General features: G+C 36.0%; 1 protein-coding gene across 1 annotated transcript in view; it reads left to right on the top strand.

Annotated features, from left to right (window-relative positions):
* Nucleotides 1-16,903, top strand: part of MAP3K15 (mitogen-activated protein kinase kinase kinase 15) — a gene marked incomplete at both ends in the record, with an annotated part of 70,505 nt that overhangs the window by 44,160 nt on the left and 9,442 nt on the right. The window contains 8 exons of the mRNA XM_079546932.1: nucleotides 649-698; nucleotides 3,134-3,229; nucleotides 4,897-4,984; nucleotides 8,395-8,528; nucleotides 9,197-9,328; nucleotides 11,088-11,214; nucleotides 11,502-11,607; nucleotides 15,101-15,258. Coding sequence (XP_079403058.1) covers nucleotides 649-698; nucleotides 3,134-3,229; nucleotides 4,897-4,984; nucleotides 8,395-8,528; nucleotides 9,197-9,328; nucleotides 11,088-11,214; nucleotides 11,502-11,607; nucleotides 15,101-15,258 — 891 coding nt within the window. The remainder of the gene's footprint in view (nucleotides 1-648; nucleotides 699-3,133; nucleotides 3,230-4,896; nucleotides 4,985-8,394; nucleotides 8,529-9,196; nucleotides 9,329-11,087; nucleotides 11,215-11,501; nucleotides 11,608-15,100; nucleotides 15,259-16,903) is intronic.

Genomic DNA, 16,903 nt, shown 5'->3' with positions numbered 1-16,903 from the left:
TATGTTAGAGCAAGACTACGTAGTCACCTGGATCTGTGAAGTTTTTTTCCAGTATGTGTGCTACTTCACTACTTGGAGTGAATGTGCCTGACGCACCACTCATTTATGGAACAAATTCTTGGTGCATATTTAGTGATGTGAAATGCCACTCAGCTACTGAAGGAAGGGGGTCTACATTTCAGTGCACAGGTTGCCCTTTTGTTTTGCCTCCACTGTGCTCCCTGAGCTAACCTTGTTGGCCCAATACTTCTTTAGGAAGAAACATGAAGTTTTCTTTCCCTTCTAGTCTGGCTAAAACTAGGGCATAGTTTTCTTTGTTTTATATGAAAAATTGATCATTTGGGCCAAAGTATAGTGTTTGGTAAATTGTAATTAGTTTTTTTTAAATTTAATTTTATTTGAGGAAATATTCCCTTTTCTTCCATTCTGCAATGTTTGCATTCGTTTTTCTTCAAGGGAGTAAAACAGCAACAATTCTAAAAGGAAAGTTGGAGGATAAGGGTGGGGGGGGGGAGAAGGAAGGAAGGAGGAAGTAATGGAAGAGAGATTTTAGAAAAACTTCATTTTGCTTGCCATGCTGTAAGTTTGTTTCTGATAGTAAGGTTAAACAGTGTCTATATTAATCTGATATACTTCTGTTTTTCACAGAAACAGATTCATGAATGGAACTTCGCAGCTTCTTCCATAAGGGGAATAAGGTTGGTATGTCTGAAAAAGTGTTTTTTTTTTTTTCTTTTTAATGCATGCTTCATATTTCCCTTGAGTGGGAAGTCTGGATTCTGCCTTAAATCTGTCCAGTGCATTGCCTCTCATGGGGGTTGGACTCGATGATCTCTGGAGGTCCCTTCCAACCCCTACAATTCTGTGATTCTGTGAAAAGCTGCTTCTGTCCAACTTTTCTTGAAACGTTGAAAGGGAAAAATTTTCCTTTCCATGCATAGGCAGAGCTGTATATTTCACACAGAAATACACATCTAAGATTTGTTTATGTATTCTCTTGTAGATTATCCTGTTTTCAATTGTGTAGATGCTTTTCTAAACTTGTGCTAAACTTCTGTGTATTTTCAAAGTTGGGATATTTTGTTGCTAGAAAGGCAAGCGATGGGTGGCCAGGAGAGAAGGCAAAATGAAGCCTAAGTTTACATCCTGGTGGTGTCTATGGCATTCTTGCTCTCTGCCTGTGTTTTTCAGATTGTAATTTAGAACTGGAGCAAACATAAGTGCAGGCAACATCAGATGAGTCTTTCCTTTTTACCCCAGTTTGTGAGTTACTGCACTGGTAGATTGGGCCTTTTTAGAGATGTAAGTGGCTCTTTCCTGGGACCACTTAGACAAATGCATAAACTTAAGTGCTTGTCAAACTTTACTTTCCTAAGGTGTTCTGCAGTTCTCAATGCAGAGGTTTTCAGGACCACAGTTATCACTATATGCCTTTGAATGTTATGTCCCAATTTTGTCATCTATGAACTTGAATGATTATTTTTCTAAGTAAATAAGCTCAGTGAAATAGAAACAGAATTCTGAATAAGGTGAATTGTAATTGCTATGAAAGCCTGTAATTGTAAGTATGGACTTGGATCTTCTCGTATCTTTGGAATTTGTTTCCAAGAGCAATTTTTGGTTTTAATGAATCCAATGTGATGTGTTGTTTTTTTTTTTCCTGTTACTCCAATGCAGTATAAGTGCATGTGAAATTATCATTAGCGCTGACTGAGCATAACCAAGCAAACAATTTCTAAAACGCATTAATCACCTCTGGTCAACACATCACACAAATCAGCCATGACTGAGAAAAATAACTTCTGATTAAATGGAGACAAGATATTTATTTGCTGTGATTCTTAATCACGCTGGGGATTGCAAAGCTCAAGGGAACAGACCATTTATATTTAGAAGAACTGAATGTTTTCTAGGTATATGACAGCTTCAAATTGTAATACTTTTGAAATGGCTTTTATGCCGCAAGTATAACAAAGTTTGAAATACAGTGTTTAGTTACTCTATTGTCTGTTTCACGTTTGCTTGGGGAATGATCATCTTGCTTTGCCATTTAGTTCTTGTGCCAGGTATACATTTGCCTGTTTTGCTAGACTGGGAGTTGTTGTATCAGAGCCAAGGTATAGAATGACAAAGCATATTTTCAGATATTTCTGAAAAAAATCTTATGGCAGAATTTTAATATTTTGGAACGTCTGTCAGTACAACCCTAAATGATGCTACAGAAAGTTGGTTTTATAATGTTCTGCACTGTTACTATGATCTACTGTCATGTAATTTAACTAACGGGCTCAGCGGAGGCCAAGTGTGATCTGAAAGATTTTGACTAGAGCAACCAGACAAGAACTAAAATGTGTTTTATTCATTTAATGCATAAAAATAATGTCTGTTCCTTAACAATTACAGCTTAGCACTCATGCAGATTGCTACTGAAGTGTTTGGAATGATAAGAGGTTCATTCCTGGGTTTACTTTCGTATTTCAATTGTGTTTAATGGCCTCTTCACTTCTAGCTTCAATGCATTTAGATGAGCTATTTGTAACACTGGGAAACACAATATGCAATAAATGATCACTTTTTCAGAATTATTGCTGCAGTTTGGAGTAAATATTGGTCATTCTAAAACTTGTTTATTAATATTAAAGCCATAAAAATATATACTGTGAAGGATCTGCTCACTGTATCTCCCTGCTCAGTTTTATTGTGAGTATAATGGAAGCATAAAAATATGAAATACTGGTCAAGCTTAAAAGAAAGACTTTCACAATATCTAGATTGTTGTCAAACCAATTCACTTCCATAGTGGTATCAAGAAATACCCTGAAATCTGATAGAACTACGTGAAGATGGAAGGGAAGAAGAGCAACAAACCTTAAAGCACTTGATAGAAGTCAGCATCTTACCAAAATAAGCAGTAGCTTAGACATTCATCAAACTGGGGGTGGGTTTTTAGTCTTAAGGATATAAATAAACTCAAAGCTTCTACATCTAGTAAAGATTAATATAATTGCCTATAGCTTCTAAGAAGAACATATTTGTTAGAGATTTCAATTCAATTTAAAATTGCCTCCACTTTTTTCTGCTTCTTCTAATGGTGATGTCCAAAATAATCTTTTCTCAATGTTTCTTATTACAGTATTTCCAAGTTTGATGAACGGTGTTGTTTTCTTTACGTGCATGATAACTCTGATGATTTTCAAATCTACTTTTCTACAGAAAACCAGTGCAGTAGGTAAGTTTGTTTTCTGTGGATATTACATGCAAAATATGTCCCAAATTTAATTAATTTAGTAAAAATTGAAAGCTAACAATTCTGCCTGAGAATTTTTTCTCTTAACTTCACTTCTTTTTACTTGATTGAAAAGCAATGAGCTAAATTCTGTGGTATTTAACGAGATGAGAGCAAAGTCTCATTACACATGTTGACAGTTTAAGTAGCTTATTGTCTGGTCAGTTTAAGTAGCTTATTCTAATGTTTAGCTATTATTTTTTCTGTCTCTTGGCCTTGTCATGCATGGTAAAATAATGATTTAGATTCCCTTACATACCTGTACAGTTTAATTTATGTAAGAGCAACTGGATGCACTGAAAATTCTGACTTGGATTGTGTCACAGATACCTGATATGGTTTGCCGTAGAATTGTAGAATGGTTTGAGAAGGGACTCTTAAAGGCCATCTAGTCCAACTCCCTTGCAATGTGCAAGGACAATTGTATACAGATATTTTGTGATATCAATTATGTTGTCTCTTAACAGTAAACCTACTGACTAAGTTTCAGACCTAAATATAGACCAGATTATTTCTGGGGACAGATACTGACATATAGGTCTTCTGAATGAAGTAGGAGTAATTTGCTAATATACACTATTTCAGGATGAACTGCATATTTTCTTGCAGTAATTATTAATTTATGTGTTACATAGAGTAAATTCATGCTAAAGAAAATTATTAGCTCTGTGGAGTGCAAAGCTTAGAAGAAAGGAAGCATTGAAATGGCTACCTGTGAAGCATTAATTTGGCATTGCAGTTTATGTAATAAAGATAGATAGCTTTTCTTTAAAAAATGATTTTTTTTAATGCACAACCAGAGTCTGTTCCAGAAGAAAGTCCCTGTTAGTCAATGAAAGATATGTTGTAAACATTTTATAATCATTTTTAATAAATTGTAACCATTTATTATGGAATTTTGAGGAGGAAAAAAAAAATGTGGCTCACACAGAAGCCTACAGGAAAGCTTGGTCTTGTGCTTAATGTTCTCCATCTCAGAGGACTAGATGAAATCAGTTAAAATCCTTTCTTTTCAAGAATGTTACTTTTTCTATTTTGTTGTCTTTTTGGATGCCCAATTAGAAGTGACAACTTTGGATTTTCAGAAATAGTGAGGAATGACGTTTGCAACCAAAATCTGTGGGAACATTTAACTTAAATGAAAATAATAGAATTCTTATCACTGTACAGCAAGAGAACCACCAAACATAATGTTACAAATTTGTGCCACAGAACTGAACCTCTGAATATCAATACATAATTTTTGAATATCTTACCTTTTTCTCTAATTACACTTGTAAATATAAGGACTTAGTAAGCACCTCATATCAAACTATGCAGCAAAAATATTTGTGTTGGATCTACCAATGTTTCAACATACAATTACAGACAAGTATTTAGTTTCACAGGAACAAATAAAATAATTATATAAATTGTTAGTATTTTCAAAGTGTATTTATGTTATTCCTCCTTCAAATAGGATAAGCAAGTAAATAATGAAAGAAACCTATGTCTGAATGTGCTATTCCTTTTGTTTGCTTGGAAGCAAAGCCCATCCTGGGAAGAATGTATCTAATCTCTTGCTGAAAGGCTATTTTTCTTTGATCTTTTGCTATTTATTGCCCTCTTAGATTCTGTGGGTTGGTGAAAGAAATTTTGTCTGATGCAGTTGGCAGTACTTTGGAACTAGAAGGAGAAATAGATGGAGAAACATTGGAGGTATGTCAGTGTTAAAAGATCAAAGAACTCTGAATGATTTTCTCCATTTTCCTTGCACTTTCCTATCAGTACACTGGAAAGACAATAAATAAAGATTTTAATTACTTAATTGTATATGAAGTTTCAACTCTTATTTGTGACCAGAGCTACATTCATTTGAAAAAAAAACAACTATTTTTAAATGAAATGATCCTGCTAGTACTGTAAACTGTATAAATCCCTAAAGAATTACATAGCTGATTTTATATTTACGCTGCAAACAATCTACAGATAAGAATCATTTGATACCAGGTGGCTCAAGAGGGTAAAGAAAAGATACAGTTGATGTAACTGATGAGTGTGAAAACCCAATTGTGGTCTGTTTGATTTGGATGTCTTTCTGCTTCTGTCCCATTCTACCAATTCCTTTATACTTAAAATTAAAGGCAACAACAGTGAGCCTTTGTAGTAACTGAGGCGTCAGAACAGGACAGAAAGAATAGATGAACCTTTACTGTACTGTTGCAAGTAATTTCATACTGTGGGGAGGAAGAATTTTTGCACTAAAATTTGCACGTATTGATGACAGATTTTTTTTTCATCGAGTGAAAAGGACGTGATAAGAACGCCTGTTAAGCCCAGCTTAATATGTGCATATGTAGTCTTGGCATTTATTATAGAATCAGGGTCTGCTTTGGCAAAGAAAGTGTATAATCTATAGCTGCAGCTTTTACATTGCATATTTATGAACTCAGCTCATGGCAGGGAAATCTCAAAACGTCCCAGTCTATTCAGATGTGTAATAATCCCTTGTAGGAAGTGAGTTCGCCATAGTTTAAGTCTTTTAAAAAAGGAATTGGTAAAAGACCTTGAGAATGCACGATGGGAAACAATCCTGCATCAGTCAATTAAGTATGAAGAAATGACCAAATTACTGTTAGATTTTTAAGCTACATCATTCTACGAGTATATATCCCGATGTTTTCAGAATCATCACCTTGTACTTACTATCCTGGTGAGGAAATTAAAAAAGAATTTGTGATACTAAGGGAAAGATGAATTTGCTTAGATTAAGTAAGAGGCTTAATGCCTTCCTGCAATCTGAGATCTTTTTAAATGGGACCACTTGGAAAAAGCACCTTTATATCTGCTTGACAAGCACAGAGAAATCAGAAATTCTTACAATCAATAAAGCAAATATTAATACGTGGGAAAGGGGAAAAATAACCTTGGCATAATTTGGGGGAAAAATGGGCATTTGAGTTAGAATTCCTGTGATAATGTTATTCTGAGATGATGTATATTTTGAATTGCAGTGTTGCTTTAAAGCAGCTACAGTTTAGATATCTGCAACTGACAGACTTGAAAGGAGAGTGTGTTTGGCAGTTCTTTCTGCCTTAGAATATTTGTTTCTGGATATTGATATTGAAGAAGTTCCTATCATTTTTGAAGTTCCTACTGCACTCCACATGGGCTATATTGGATGTCAGACATCCCTAACCCACATCTGTATAGAAGGTCAGCTGTAAGCACTTGTGTATTCCTACATCATGGCTGAATCGCACATGCAGAGGATCACATATTCAGATCTTCAGCAATGAGCAGTGATTGATTCAATCTTTCTTTGTGCCCGTTGGAAAGTAGCATTAAACATATATGGTCTCTTAGAACGTCTACCAACTAGTAGTGAACTATAAATCTCATCAATTCTCATGTTTCATGGCACGCAGACTGGAGAAATGCAGTGATTATTGAGCTGCCTTCAGACTAGGCAGTTACAGATGGGATCAATCTTAATCTTGTCAATCTTAAATGTGACTGCTGTATTCTTTCAGTTTGATGTCATATGATAGCTGTGAAAGCTGGATGTGTTAAGAACTTGACAAGTTTTACACATGGCATTTTGGGTCAGTTGTGCCTATCATTTAACAAGATTATGTTGTAATTGTAAAGTGCTGAAACATGGAAAATGAAATTCTGCTTGAGCCAAGCTAACTCAAGTTTAGCTCCACTGAAAAGAATATGCTGTTAAGATAAATTACAGACAGTTATTCTTTAGCACCTTTCATATAGTGACAGGAAACATCTCATCTTTTCTGAGACGAGAGAGGGAGTTTCCACAACACATGGATAGTGCAATACCAGAACTACAAAGAAAAGTCCGAAGACACTTCACAGGATGTCTGATGCTGGCACGCAGCTCTGTGTTCATCAGGTGCATCCCCTGCCCCAGCAGCACACTCAGAGCAGGTGCCAGGCCCATGGCCAGGTGGCTCTTGGAGATCTCCAACGAGGAGACTGCACAGCCTCTGGGCTGCTTGTGCCAGTGCTATGTCACCTGCACAGTAAAAAGGGTACTTCCTTCATTTCAAGGTAATAGATCACGAGTCTATATTCTGTATAAGGTAATAGATGTAGCAGAAGTAGTAGTTATGAATAGAAATACCAGTAGTTGTGGCTTTAAAAAAAAGTAAAAGGAACTCACATGAAGCAGCGGAGGACATTATGCAGTTTTCCTATATAGGAAATCTGTGTGGATTTGAGAAGACACAGAGAGAGGTCTGTGCAAATCCCGATTATATCTGGAGCTATAAAATTTACCAGTTCCTTTCTTATGTACTTGCAAAAATGCTTTTTTAATACCCTTTATCAACTTCATTTGAAGTTGGAATCAAAAGTGCTCTGTTTAACCCAGTTAACTTGGGTTAATTTAGTATCTGAGGTGTTTTTTGATTGTCACTCATCAATAGATTTTTCCACTGGCCTTTCTGTAGGAGTTCTCTCATTAAACCACCACAAGAGACAAGGCTACAAAGTAGTGTAAATTAGCATAGCTTTGGTGAAATTTGAACCAGTAGTGTTTTACATTGGTGGTAGTATGCCCCACCGTGTTTCAATAACAGTGAATACAGCCATTTTATATATACTTAATAATCCTTGTGGAGGCTAAACTAATAACAGGGAGTCAGAAGTGAACTTTGCTGTGGCTAAGCTCAAATAAGGTATTAGAAAATTGTTTATCTGAACTGATATAATGAGACTGCCAATTTTACTTCTGAAATCTTCAGTTTCATAAGTATGGACCATATATTTACAATACGAAGGCTCTGTCAGCAAATCTCAATCATGCTATCTGAACTGTCTTTTGATAGCACTGTTTCACTGAGCTTAATTTATCATTGTGTTCCTTTCTTGGATGAATGCATTTGTAAGTTGGTTAGGGAAGATGTTTTGTAAAGCAAATAATGTGGATGTTTTGAAAGTTGCGTAGTGCATGAGGCTGGTGGGTAGATACCATCTGCTCTGCAGTAGTTACTTTGCACTGTACTAATTTGGTACAGTGGTGCAGAACTGCTGTTAAACCTCTCTGTAATTTCAAATGCTATTAATCACAATTCATGTATTGCTTTGTTTATCTTATTTGTTTGCAGTACGAATATGATTACGATGAGAAGGGTGACAGAGTAGTTCTAGGAAAAGGTACTTATGGGATAGTATATGCTGGAAGAGACCTTAGCAACCAGGTGCGAATAGCCATCAAAGAAATACCTGAGAGAGACAGCAGGTAAGAGCAAGCTTATTGTTATATGTATGCATTACTGACAGAACTGCAATTGTTTGATGAAAACTTGACTCTTCTCAGCAAGTGTTTCTATGTGATTGGCTTATAATGTCCCAGTATACTCACATTCAATTATTGTCTTCTCCTAGTATTCCTCAGCAGCCTTTGGAGAATGAGGACTTTTAATTATTTGGGAATTTATATGCCTATGTATTTATGTGTATGTGTGTATGCATATATGTGTGTGTGTGTATAAACTTTATAAAAACAATGCCATTTGACAACGTATCTATCTTAAATCCTAGAAAAAGTAATTTGTTTTTAAAGTTGCAGTTGTACCTCATCTGTATTCCTTTGAAGGAGGAGAGAAAGGATAAAAAGAGTTTTCAAAGTGAAGGTACTACGCAGAACGAAGCAGATGCATAAATGTGTAAATACGTTATCAGAGGGCATGTTTCTCCTCCTCAGCTCTTCTGAAATCTACCTCTGCTTTTTCTCAGCAGGCAGCCAGTCACTTTCCATTTTGAAGGTCACAGGCAAGATGTTTACTGAGAGTTGGATCAATATCACTATAATCCATTCTGTTTGCAAAATATCATTTAAACATAGCCTAAAGCCTTTTCCCCCATCGTGTGCTACTCCTTGGTTTTTTGTGTGTTTGTTTTTAATAGATATTCTCAACCTCTTCATGAAGAGATAGCACTGCATAAATATTTAAAGCATCGGAATGTTGTCCAATATCTTGGATCCATTTCAGAGGATGGATACATTAAGATTTTTATGGAGCAGGTGCCAGGAGGTTTGTAATATTCTGAGCTTAATCTCTCAAAGAAACTAAAAGCAATTGGGACCCTGGACTTAGTGAAAGCCAATGGATGTGCACTTAATGTGTTTGTGCACCGTATTTGGCTTTTCTGTTGAGACATTCATGACCAGTGGCATTCTTTGCATGTGAAGAATGATTTGAAGTATACAGCTCCCAGTCTGCTCTTTCCTTCCTGTAATAATTATAAATGTAGAGAAAATCAGGGAAAAACTATGTAGTATTTGGTGTCGAGTTCTCACACGTTATAAATCAGTAGAGATAAAGCTCTGATCTCCTTTTTAGCTTGAGCAGCTAAATAACTGGAGCTTTTAAGATAGCTTCTGTTGAGTGGTAATACAATTTGAGCAAACTGAATATGAAAAACCGGCTGCTTTCAAACAGTGCTTTTCCTTGACGAATCAAAGACAGAATGGGTCTGCTTCTATTGCTCATAAATTACAGTTTTGTTCCTCTAACCTTTTCCATATTTAAGTCTCTCTCCTACTCTAGGTTACACTCCCATCTCCCTTTTGTATATGGCAATAGAAGTCAGGATGAGCATTGTCTGTTTTGTAACTTGCAAAACTAAAACAGAAAGAAGAAAAATCGGGTTTTCTATGGAAGATCCAGACACAAACGTTCACAGATTAAATAAATGTATCTGGGGCGTTAAAGATTGGGAAGATTTTTATTTTGAATTCTGGTGACCTTCTGATCAAAGAGCCTTAATTTTTACTTTTTTCTGTTGTTCTGTTTTTAGCTGAGACAATGATATGTGTGACATGCTAATATAATGAATTTAAATCAACACTTCCACTTGTTTTCCTACACTTGTTAAAAGCATCAGCTGCTGCTGCTTACCTGCCTTTTTTTCCCCTATTCGTATTTGCACAGTGGAGTGTGCTATGATTAGTTGCTAATGCCAGGGTGTTATTGAACCAATTCTGTCATTTTTTAACTCTGCAACTAGTGTTTAAAAAGAGACCAGCTGTTCAGATTATGCAAGATTCTTTGACCAAACTTTGTTTTAGAAGGCTGTTGATGTAGGCTACAAATCCCTTTAACTGAATTTGTCTGGCATTAAACAGAATGACTGCACCTTGTTTATTATGAACAGAAAAAGACTGTCTTTATTTTGGCTTGTGATTAGAGAATTTGTATAATTTAAAAAAAAAAAAGATCAGACATATTGAAGGCAGGGAAATTGTAGATGACTAACCTCTTTCTCTGAACATCCATTAGTTCGTTTCTTTAAGATTTTTCCATCTTTTCCTTTGGAATTTCCAGGACTAAATCCCACATTTGCAAGGAAATAGTTTTTTGTTTCCTGTTTTTTTTCTTTTTCCTTTTTTCTCTGAAGTAAATCAGCTTATTTGCCTGTGCATCTGGTTTACAAAGTATAGTATATTACATAATACAGTGTCATCTGTTGTGGTCTTTATGTCATGAAGGGCTAAATGTTGCTAGTCCTTATCTTAACTTGTTACACTGTAGTGAGGGAGATACATATATCCCTATTATAACATTTGTTCCTGTTGTGGAGATGGAAGCAAAGCTGGCAAAAAAGAAATGACCCGTCAGGAGCAGTGAGAAATGAGTTGCTTTGACTGAACTAGGAATAATTTGGTTTGATTATAAGTGCTGCATTTCTCCTGTGTTAGGATATTGTGCAAAAGATTAATCTGGCCTTAAATATTTAATATTAATCTTGGGATTTTGTTATCTTGATATGCTTTCTTCTTAAATCACATAGGCAGCCTCTCGGCTCTTCTGAGGTCTAAGTGGGGGCCAATGAAAGAACCCACAATTAAATTTTACACCAAGCAGATTCTGGAAGGCCTTAAGTATCTCCATGAGAACCAGATTGTACACAGAGATATAAAGGTAAATTTTTCCTCTAGTGTTCTTGTGGTGTCATTTGCTTTTCATTTTATGTACTTCAGTTAGTTTTACTCTAACCTGAATTTTTAATAGAATTTCATGGAAACTTAAAAATAAAGGAAGGAATACAACAATCCCTTGATGCTTCTGGAAAATTCGTTTGTAGAAATGTATATTACAAAGATAACCACAAATTTGTATAATACAACTTGTATTGAGGCTGGGATTTAGCATCTGCACTTACCTGTTTTCTCCTTTCCATCCCATGCCTTCTCTCATCAAAACTACAGGGGGATAATGTGTTGGTGAACACCTATAGTGGCGTGGTAAAGATATCTGATTTTGGTACTTCCAAACGGCTGGCAGGAATCAATCCGTGCACTGAAACGTTTACGGGTAAGACCAAATGAACAGACATTTTTAAGGGTATTGTTAATATAGATTTTTCGTTGTCATCTAGGGCTAGACCCATGATAGGTTTAGATGTAGAGCCAAGAGGCTCTTTAGATTGATGGGGAAAACAGGATTAGGTTTCTTTTATTCTCTGCAAAACTCCTATAAGTTCCTTTCTAGCACAGAGTAGTAAAAACTTGCAGCATTTGGGGAAAACATTTAATGAACAACAGCTGAAACTTCAGACTGTAAAATGGCAATATGGTGGCATAATTACTCAATTATTTTATCAATGGAAAAAATAGGTATGTTTTTATTTGTTGTTTGACCATGTGCATAGACTGATAGCGCAGATCACAAGTCTCACATTGGCCTGCAATTTAAGTATGGAAAAGGGTCCATAGTCATCAGTCGTGTGGAACACGGAAGACATAACCTATGTTTAAAGGTTTCCCATGACCTGGTGATGACTTTACATTTCCTCCTCTCTTAGAAAGGAGGCAGTGACCACAAAATCATGAAGATTCTGAAGTGATAAGTAAAAAAATATATATATACATTTTAGAACAGTAAGTTGTTAAGAGAGGTTGTGAATTGGAAATTTGACCTCAAATTACCAACCAAATCTGAACAGAGCATTTGTTGTTTGCCTCCTGAGATCAGCATCCCAGCAGGTGTAGGCATTTGAAATGAATCTGTTTTCTGCAAATCGTTTATGATTTTAATTAGAATCCAGTTATATTAGGAGTCTTTTAAAAAGAATAAAATATGTGGTTTTTTGTACAACTTGGAATCATAAGTGCAACATTTGAATGCTTATAATGAAGCACTGCAAGAAAAAATCTCTTTGGTTGCAGCAGATAAGCGTGTAAATGAAGGTATGTCTGAACAGAGCTGGTTGCATCCTGCCTTCTGAAGCATTCCTTTAATGAGTTTCACTGTGTTTTTTAAAGCATTCAACCAATAAATTTTAATGAGTTATCTTCCTTAAGTAGCTGGATGAATGCCCTTCAAATGCATACAGATATCCAGAAAAGAGTATTTTCAGTTTTTGCCATCAACATCTGTCCTTGTCATTGTTGTTTGATGAGTTGTTATTAGAGATGGTTTAATGGAGAAATAGTATCTGAAGAAATGTCCCCATACAGTAATAAAAAAGGTAAATTTTTCCTTGTGCTCCTCTTCTTTGTTCTCTTGTGTGTTTGCTGTCCTGCTCGTGCCTTAGAGGTATAATTTACCATGACTAGAAATGTTTTACTTAAGTTCTCAGTTTGGATTTAAAATCAGTAGGAAGGGAGCGATTGCCTGGAAGGGCTTAACAATTCTCTTGCTATTTGTTTTGCTTCTTAACTCAGTACATAAACTGCAGATTTTAGGCGTTATGCAATACAGTCAGGTGATTCAAGGGTCAGGCTTCTAGTGGCTTAAACATTATATCCATCCATTCAAGACTCTCAGCCTGAGGGCAAAGGTGTGGCTTGAAAAGTAGTTCCACAATAGTTTAATGAATGTACTAATATCCAATGCCTTTATCTTCACCAGATATCCTCTATTTTATTTTTCATAGCTTTACCACAGTGTAGGTTCGTTACATTCTTAATCAGAAAAACGATTTAAAGATGCTGTAAAAGACTTGGTAGAAATCTGTGTGGAAAAAGGTACTGTAGTGGTTGAAACACAGAGAATGTTTATAGATTTCCTTTGCTGACGTGGACTGACTTCTTGTAAAGCCCTCTTGTCAGTTGTCTGACAGCATATGATTGGAGACCAGTGATTCCAGGTTGACCATCATTGTTTCATTTTTGTACTGTATTTTTTCTCAGTTTTATAGCTAGTTATTACACTCAGACTGTCTGCAAGCAAACTTCAGGGGCATCCAGTTTTATCTCTTAACAGCCAACTGCAGGGTCTTACTTTGTCAATGTTCTAACTTGAGAAGTTTTAGTAGGTTTTTCTTTTCATCTTTTTGGTAACCCTGGTTGTCAGAAATTTCAAACGCTTCAAGAAGACTTCATTGAATTGCAACGTATGATGAGCTCCTTGATTTTTGTAGTCACAGTGTAATAATTTTATCTTGATTGCAGTCTCAATTGCCTTTATGTAAAACTTCAGATGAAAAAGAAAAAGAAAATTCTTTATCAACTTACATTTACCAAACCACTTGTACAACCTAACTTTTTGAAATTCCCAGTCACTATAGTGTGCAGAACCAATACTTCTTTTTGGTTATTCCTTGGTGGTACTGTTACAATTCCATTATTTTTACAGGACTTTATTCTTTGTTTTAAACAAAACAAAAACAAAAAACAAAACCAAACCAAACACCACTTTCATCTGCTTGCTAGGTTATTCTGTTTCCAAAAAAAAAAAAAAGGGCAACAAAATACCTGAGCAGGATAATGGCTTTGACACACTGTTCATAGAGTTTTTTTTTATTTGGGATGTTACGTTATTTACCCTGTGTAATTTTCACACTTTCTCATCACCATTACAGGTGTTTCTTGCAGATGTTGGATTTCTTTTTAAGCTACTGTTAAGTCCTTGTTGGCTGATTCTTGATGGTTTAATCTTGTTAAGTCTTGCTTTGATTTGGACTCCTGCTTTGAAATGGAGAAGTGTTCCCAGGAACAAACAATCTGAAAGGAAAAACAGATTGCTCCTACATTGAAATAGAGATTTGAGAACTGCCAGTATGAAAAGAACTATTAAAGAAAAAATTTCTAATAGTTATTATCCTAAAAATATCTATCATTTAGTTTGCGTATTACAATGAATCTTAGTCTGCTAATAGTGAAGGACTGACGAAAATATGTTGTGAAAAACAAGTATGCTTGTCCCTTCTGCTTGCTCGGTTCCTTCACTTCCCTACTTGTAACACCTGTACCCACCAAATCATTTTGCTTTGCATTCTCAGCACTCCTCTTCTACTTTGCGGTCTAGAACTGTATTTTTTCCCCATGAGCTTCTTCTAGCTTTCTTCTCACTACCAGTAGACATCTTACCCTTTAGAATCTCATCTTCAGATCTTCTGTCTTTATCAGCAGAGGCATTTTGGCCTCTCCTTGAACTGCTCATTTCTTTGTTACAGGTGCTGTCCTTCACCCATGTTCTCATTATTCAAGTAAACATGAAAAATCGTTCTCATTAACAATATCTGTTACTGATGTTTTTCATGACCTCCTGTCTGCATAATCTTTACAATTTAGTGCCTGCAAAAAATATTTCATGTGATTTCATGTTCTAGGGAAGCATTTTGATTGTTGAGTATATTTTTAGCAGTTTAAAGCCTTGTATAAGAAAGAGGAAAAAGTTTATAGGAAAGATCCTGCAACGTAACTTTCTGTCTACTTCTCAGTGCCAGTATTGGAAATCAAATCTTTTGGCTGTATGGGCTGCATTTGTCAATTTTTGTTGGATCATTTAGTGGTGTGTTTATTCTATTTAGTAAAAATGAAGAATATGCACAAAACTTGACAAAACCTTTTGTCCTGACCAGGCACGTTGCAGTACATGGCTCCAGAAATCATTGACAAGGGACCACGAGGATATGGTGCACCAGCTGATATCTGGTCGCTAGGCTGTACCATGATTGAAATGGCAACAGGAAAGCCTCCATTTCATGAGCTAGGAGAGCCTCAAGCAGCAATGTTTAAAGTAAGTACATGGATTTTTACTATCTACTTGATGAATTTTCAAATTCTAATTTAATTTTTAAAATACGAATTCAGTTGGTAGTAACCTCTTGTTATATGGATTATTTTGTGCAAAGCCACAGTCCCATCTGTGTTCTTAATTCTGACTGAAGTACTCTCTTCTGCTCGACGTTATACTGCTCTAGTGAGCAGTAATTTATTTTTGTGCTGGTAATAGATCATGACTCAGAGCAGCAACCTCAGAAATGAGTTAAAATATATGAAAACTAATATTCTTTGCCTTCTGTATTCTTCTGCTCTTGATTTCCCTCTTGGCAACCAGAGTCTCCATGATGACAGCTAATTTCTTAGTGCTCCTATGAGTCTTATTTTTTTTTTAAGCCTTCCTCCAAGAGGATGTTTGCCTTCTCTTTCAAAGGCTCAGTCTTTGCAAGATAATAAGAAGGTATTGTAGAGGAGGGAGTCCAGAGCTTCTGGTATGTACTGAGGGACTCCTGCATCCTAAATCCTCTCAATCTAAGCTACCTCCTTGGTGAATTGTTGTCTCTACTACATTTTTTTTTTTTTTTTTTTTTAAAGCGTGTCTGTATGATAGTGGTGGGTTGATGGTTGGACTTGAGTTTTTTTCCAAACTTAATGATTCTGTGATTTGACACCTACGTGAATAAACACTTCAAAATGCTCCAGAAAGTTTTGATAATAAATGTGCTTGAGAAACTCTGAAATGAATACTGTTAAATGGCTTCTTCTGGTATGTTGTTGAAAGTCACAATGTGAGCATTGGTGTAATTCTTACTGCAGCCATGTCAAAATAAAAAATAATTGTCAGTACATGTAGTGAACTGGGCTGCAATTCACCGTGCTTCATACTAGGCCTGTGAGTTGTCCCATGCCCTACCAGCTAAAAGGCAAAGAAAAAGGAGGCTATGGTTTTTGATATTGTTTCAACTGTACAATGGACTGTCCTGGCTTTTGTTTAGTGTTGAGGGGTATAACCCTGCACTATGGTGCCATCAGCTTGTGATGCTGTCCAAGTTAAGCCAGCTGGGTGAGCCTGTCTCCAAGAGCACTCCAAGGAGTGGGCTGACCATGAGTTGGGCATTCTGAGAGGAGTGGTCACAGCCCAGTGAGCTGTTGGCTGTCTTCTCTCTGCCTAAAGCAGAAGTGATTGGTGATATGGCATTGCCATATTGGTATTTATAAGGAACTGTCCAGGGTTACAAATCAGATAAAAATGCTTCAGCAGAATAGGTTGGTGTTCTGATATTGTATCTCCCCAATGGGAGACAACATAAATACATTGTGATTACATTTTGATTTATTTATTAAATACACTGATGTAATTGCAGAGGTTAGCAAGTTGCATACACTAAAATAAAGTTGCCTTCGATTTTTGCTCAATGCTGAGGTTTGAACGTGTTTAGCATACTGATTTGGAAGGCATAATGCATTATTAGCATTTTATCTTCTGCACTGTCATTCAAACACAGGCACCACTGCTCAGCACTTCTAGCTTCAGCTTTTTTGAAGACTTATTGCTGCTGTTAAGTGCGTAATGGTGCCAAAGTATGTTAATGCAGCTCTATAATGAGATTATTTAAATAACTATTCATTTTATCAAGCTGCTGGCACCTGCTTAGCTGCTG

The sequence above is a fragment of the Tetrao urogallus genome, assembly GCF_951394365.1.
Source record: "Tetrao urogallus genome assembly, chromosome: 1".
Classification (NCBI taxonomy): Eukaryota; Metazoa; Chordata; class Aves; order Galliformes; family Phasianidae; genus Tetrao; species Tetrao urogallus.
This window is presented reverse-complemented; position numbering and strand designations above follow the sequence as displayed.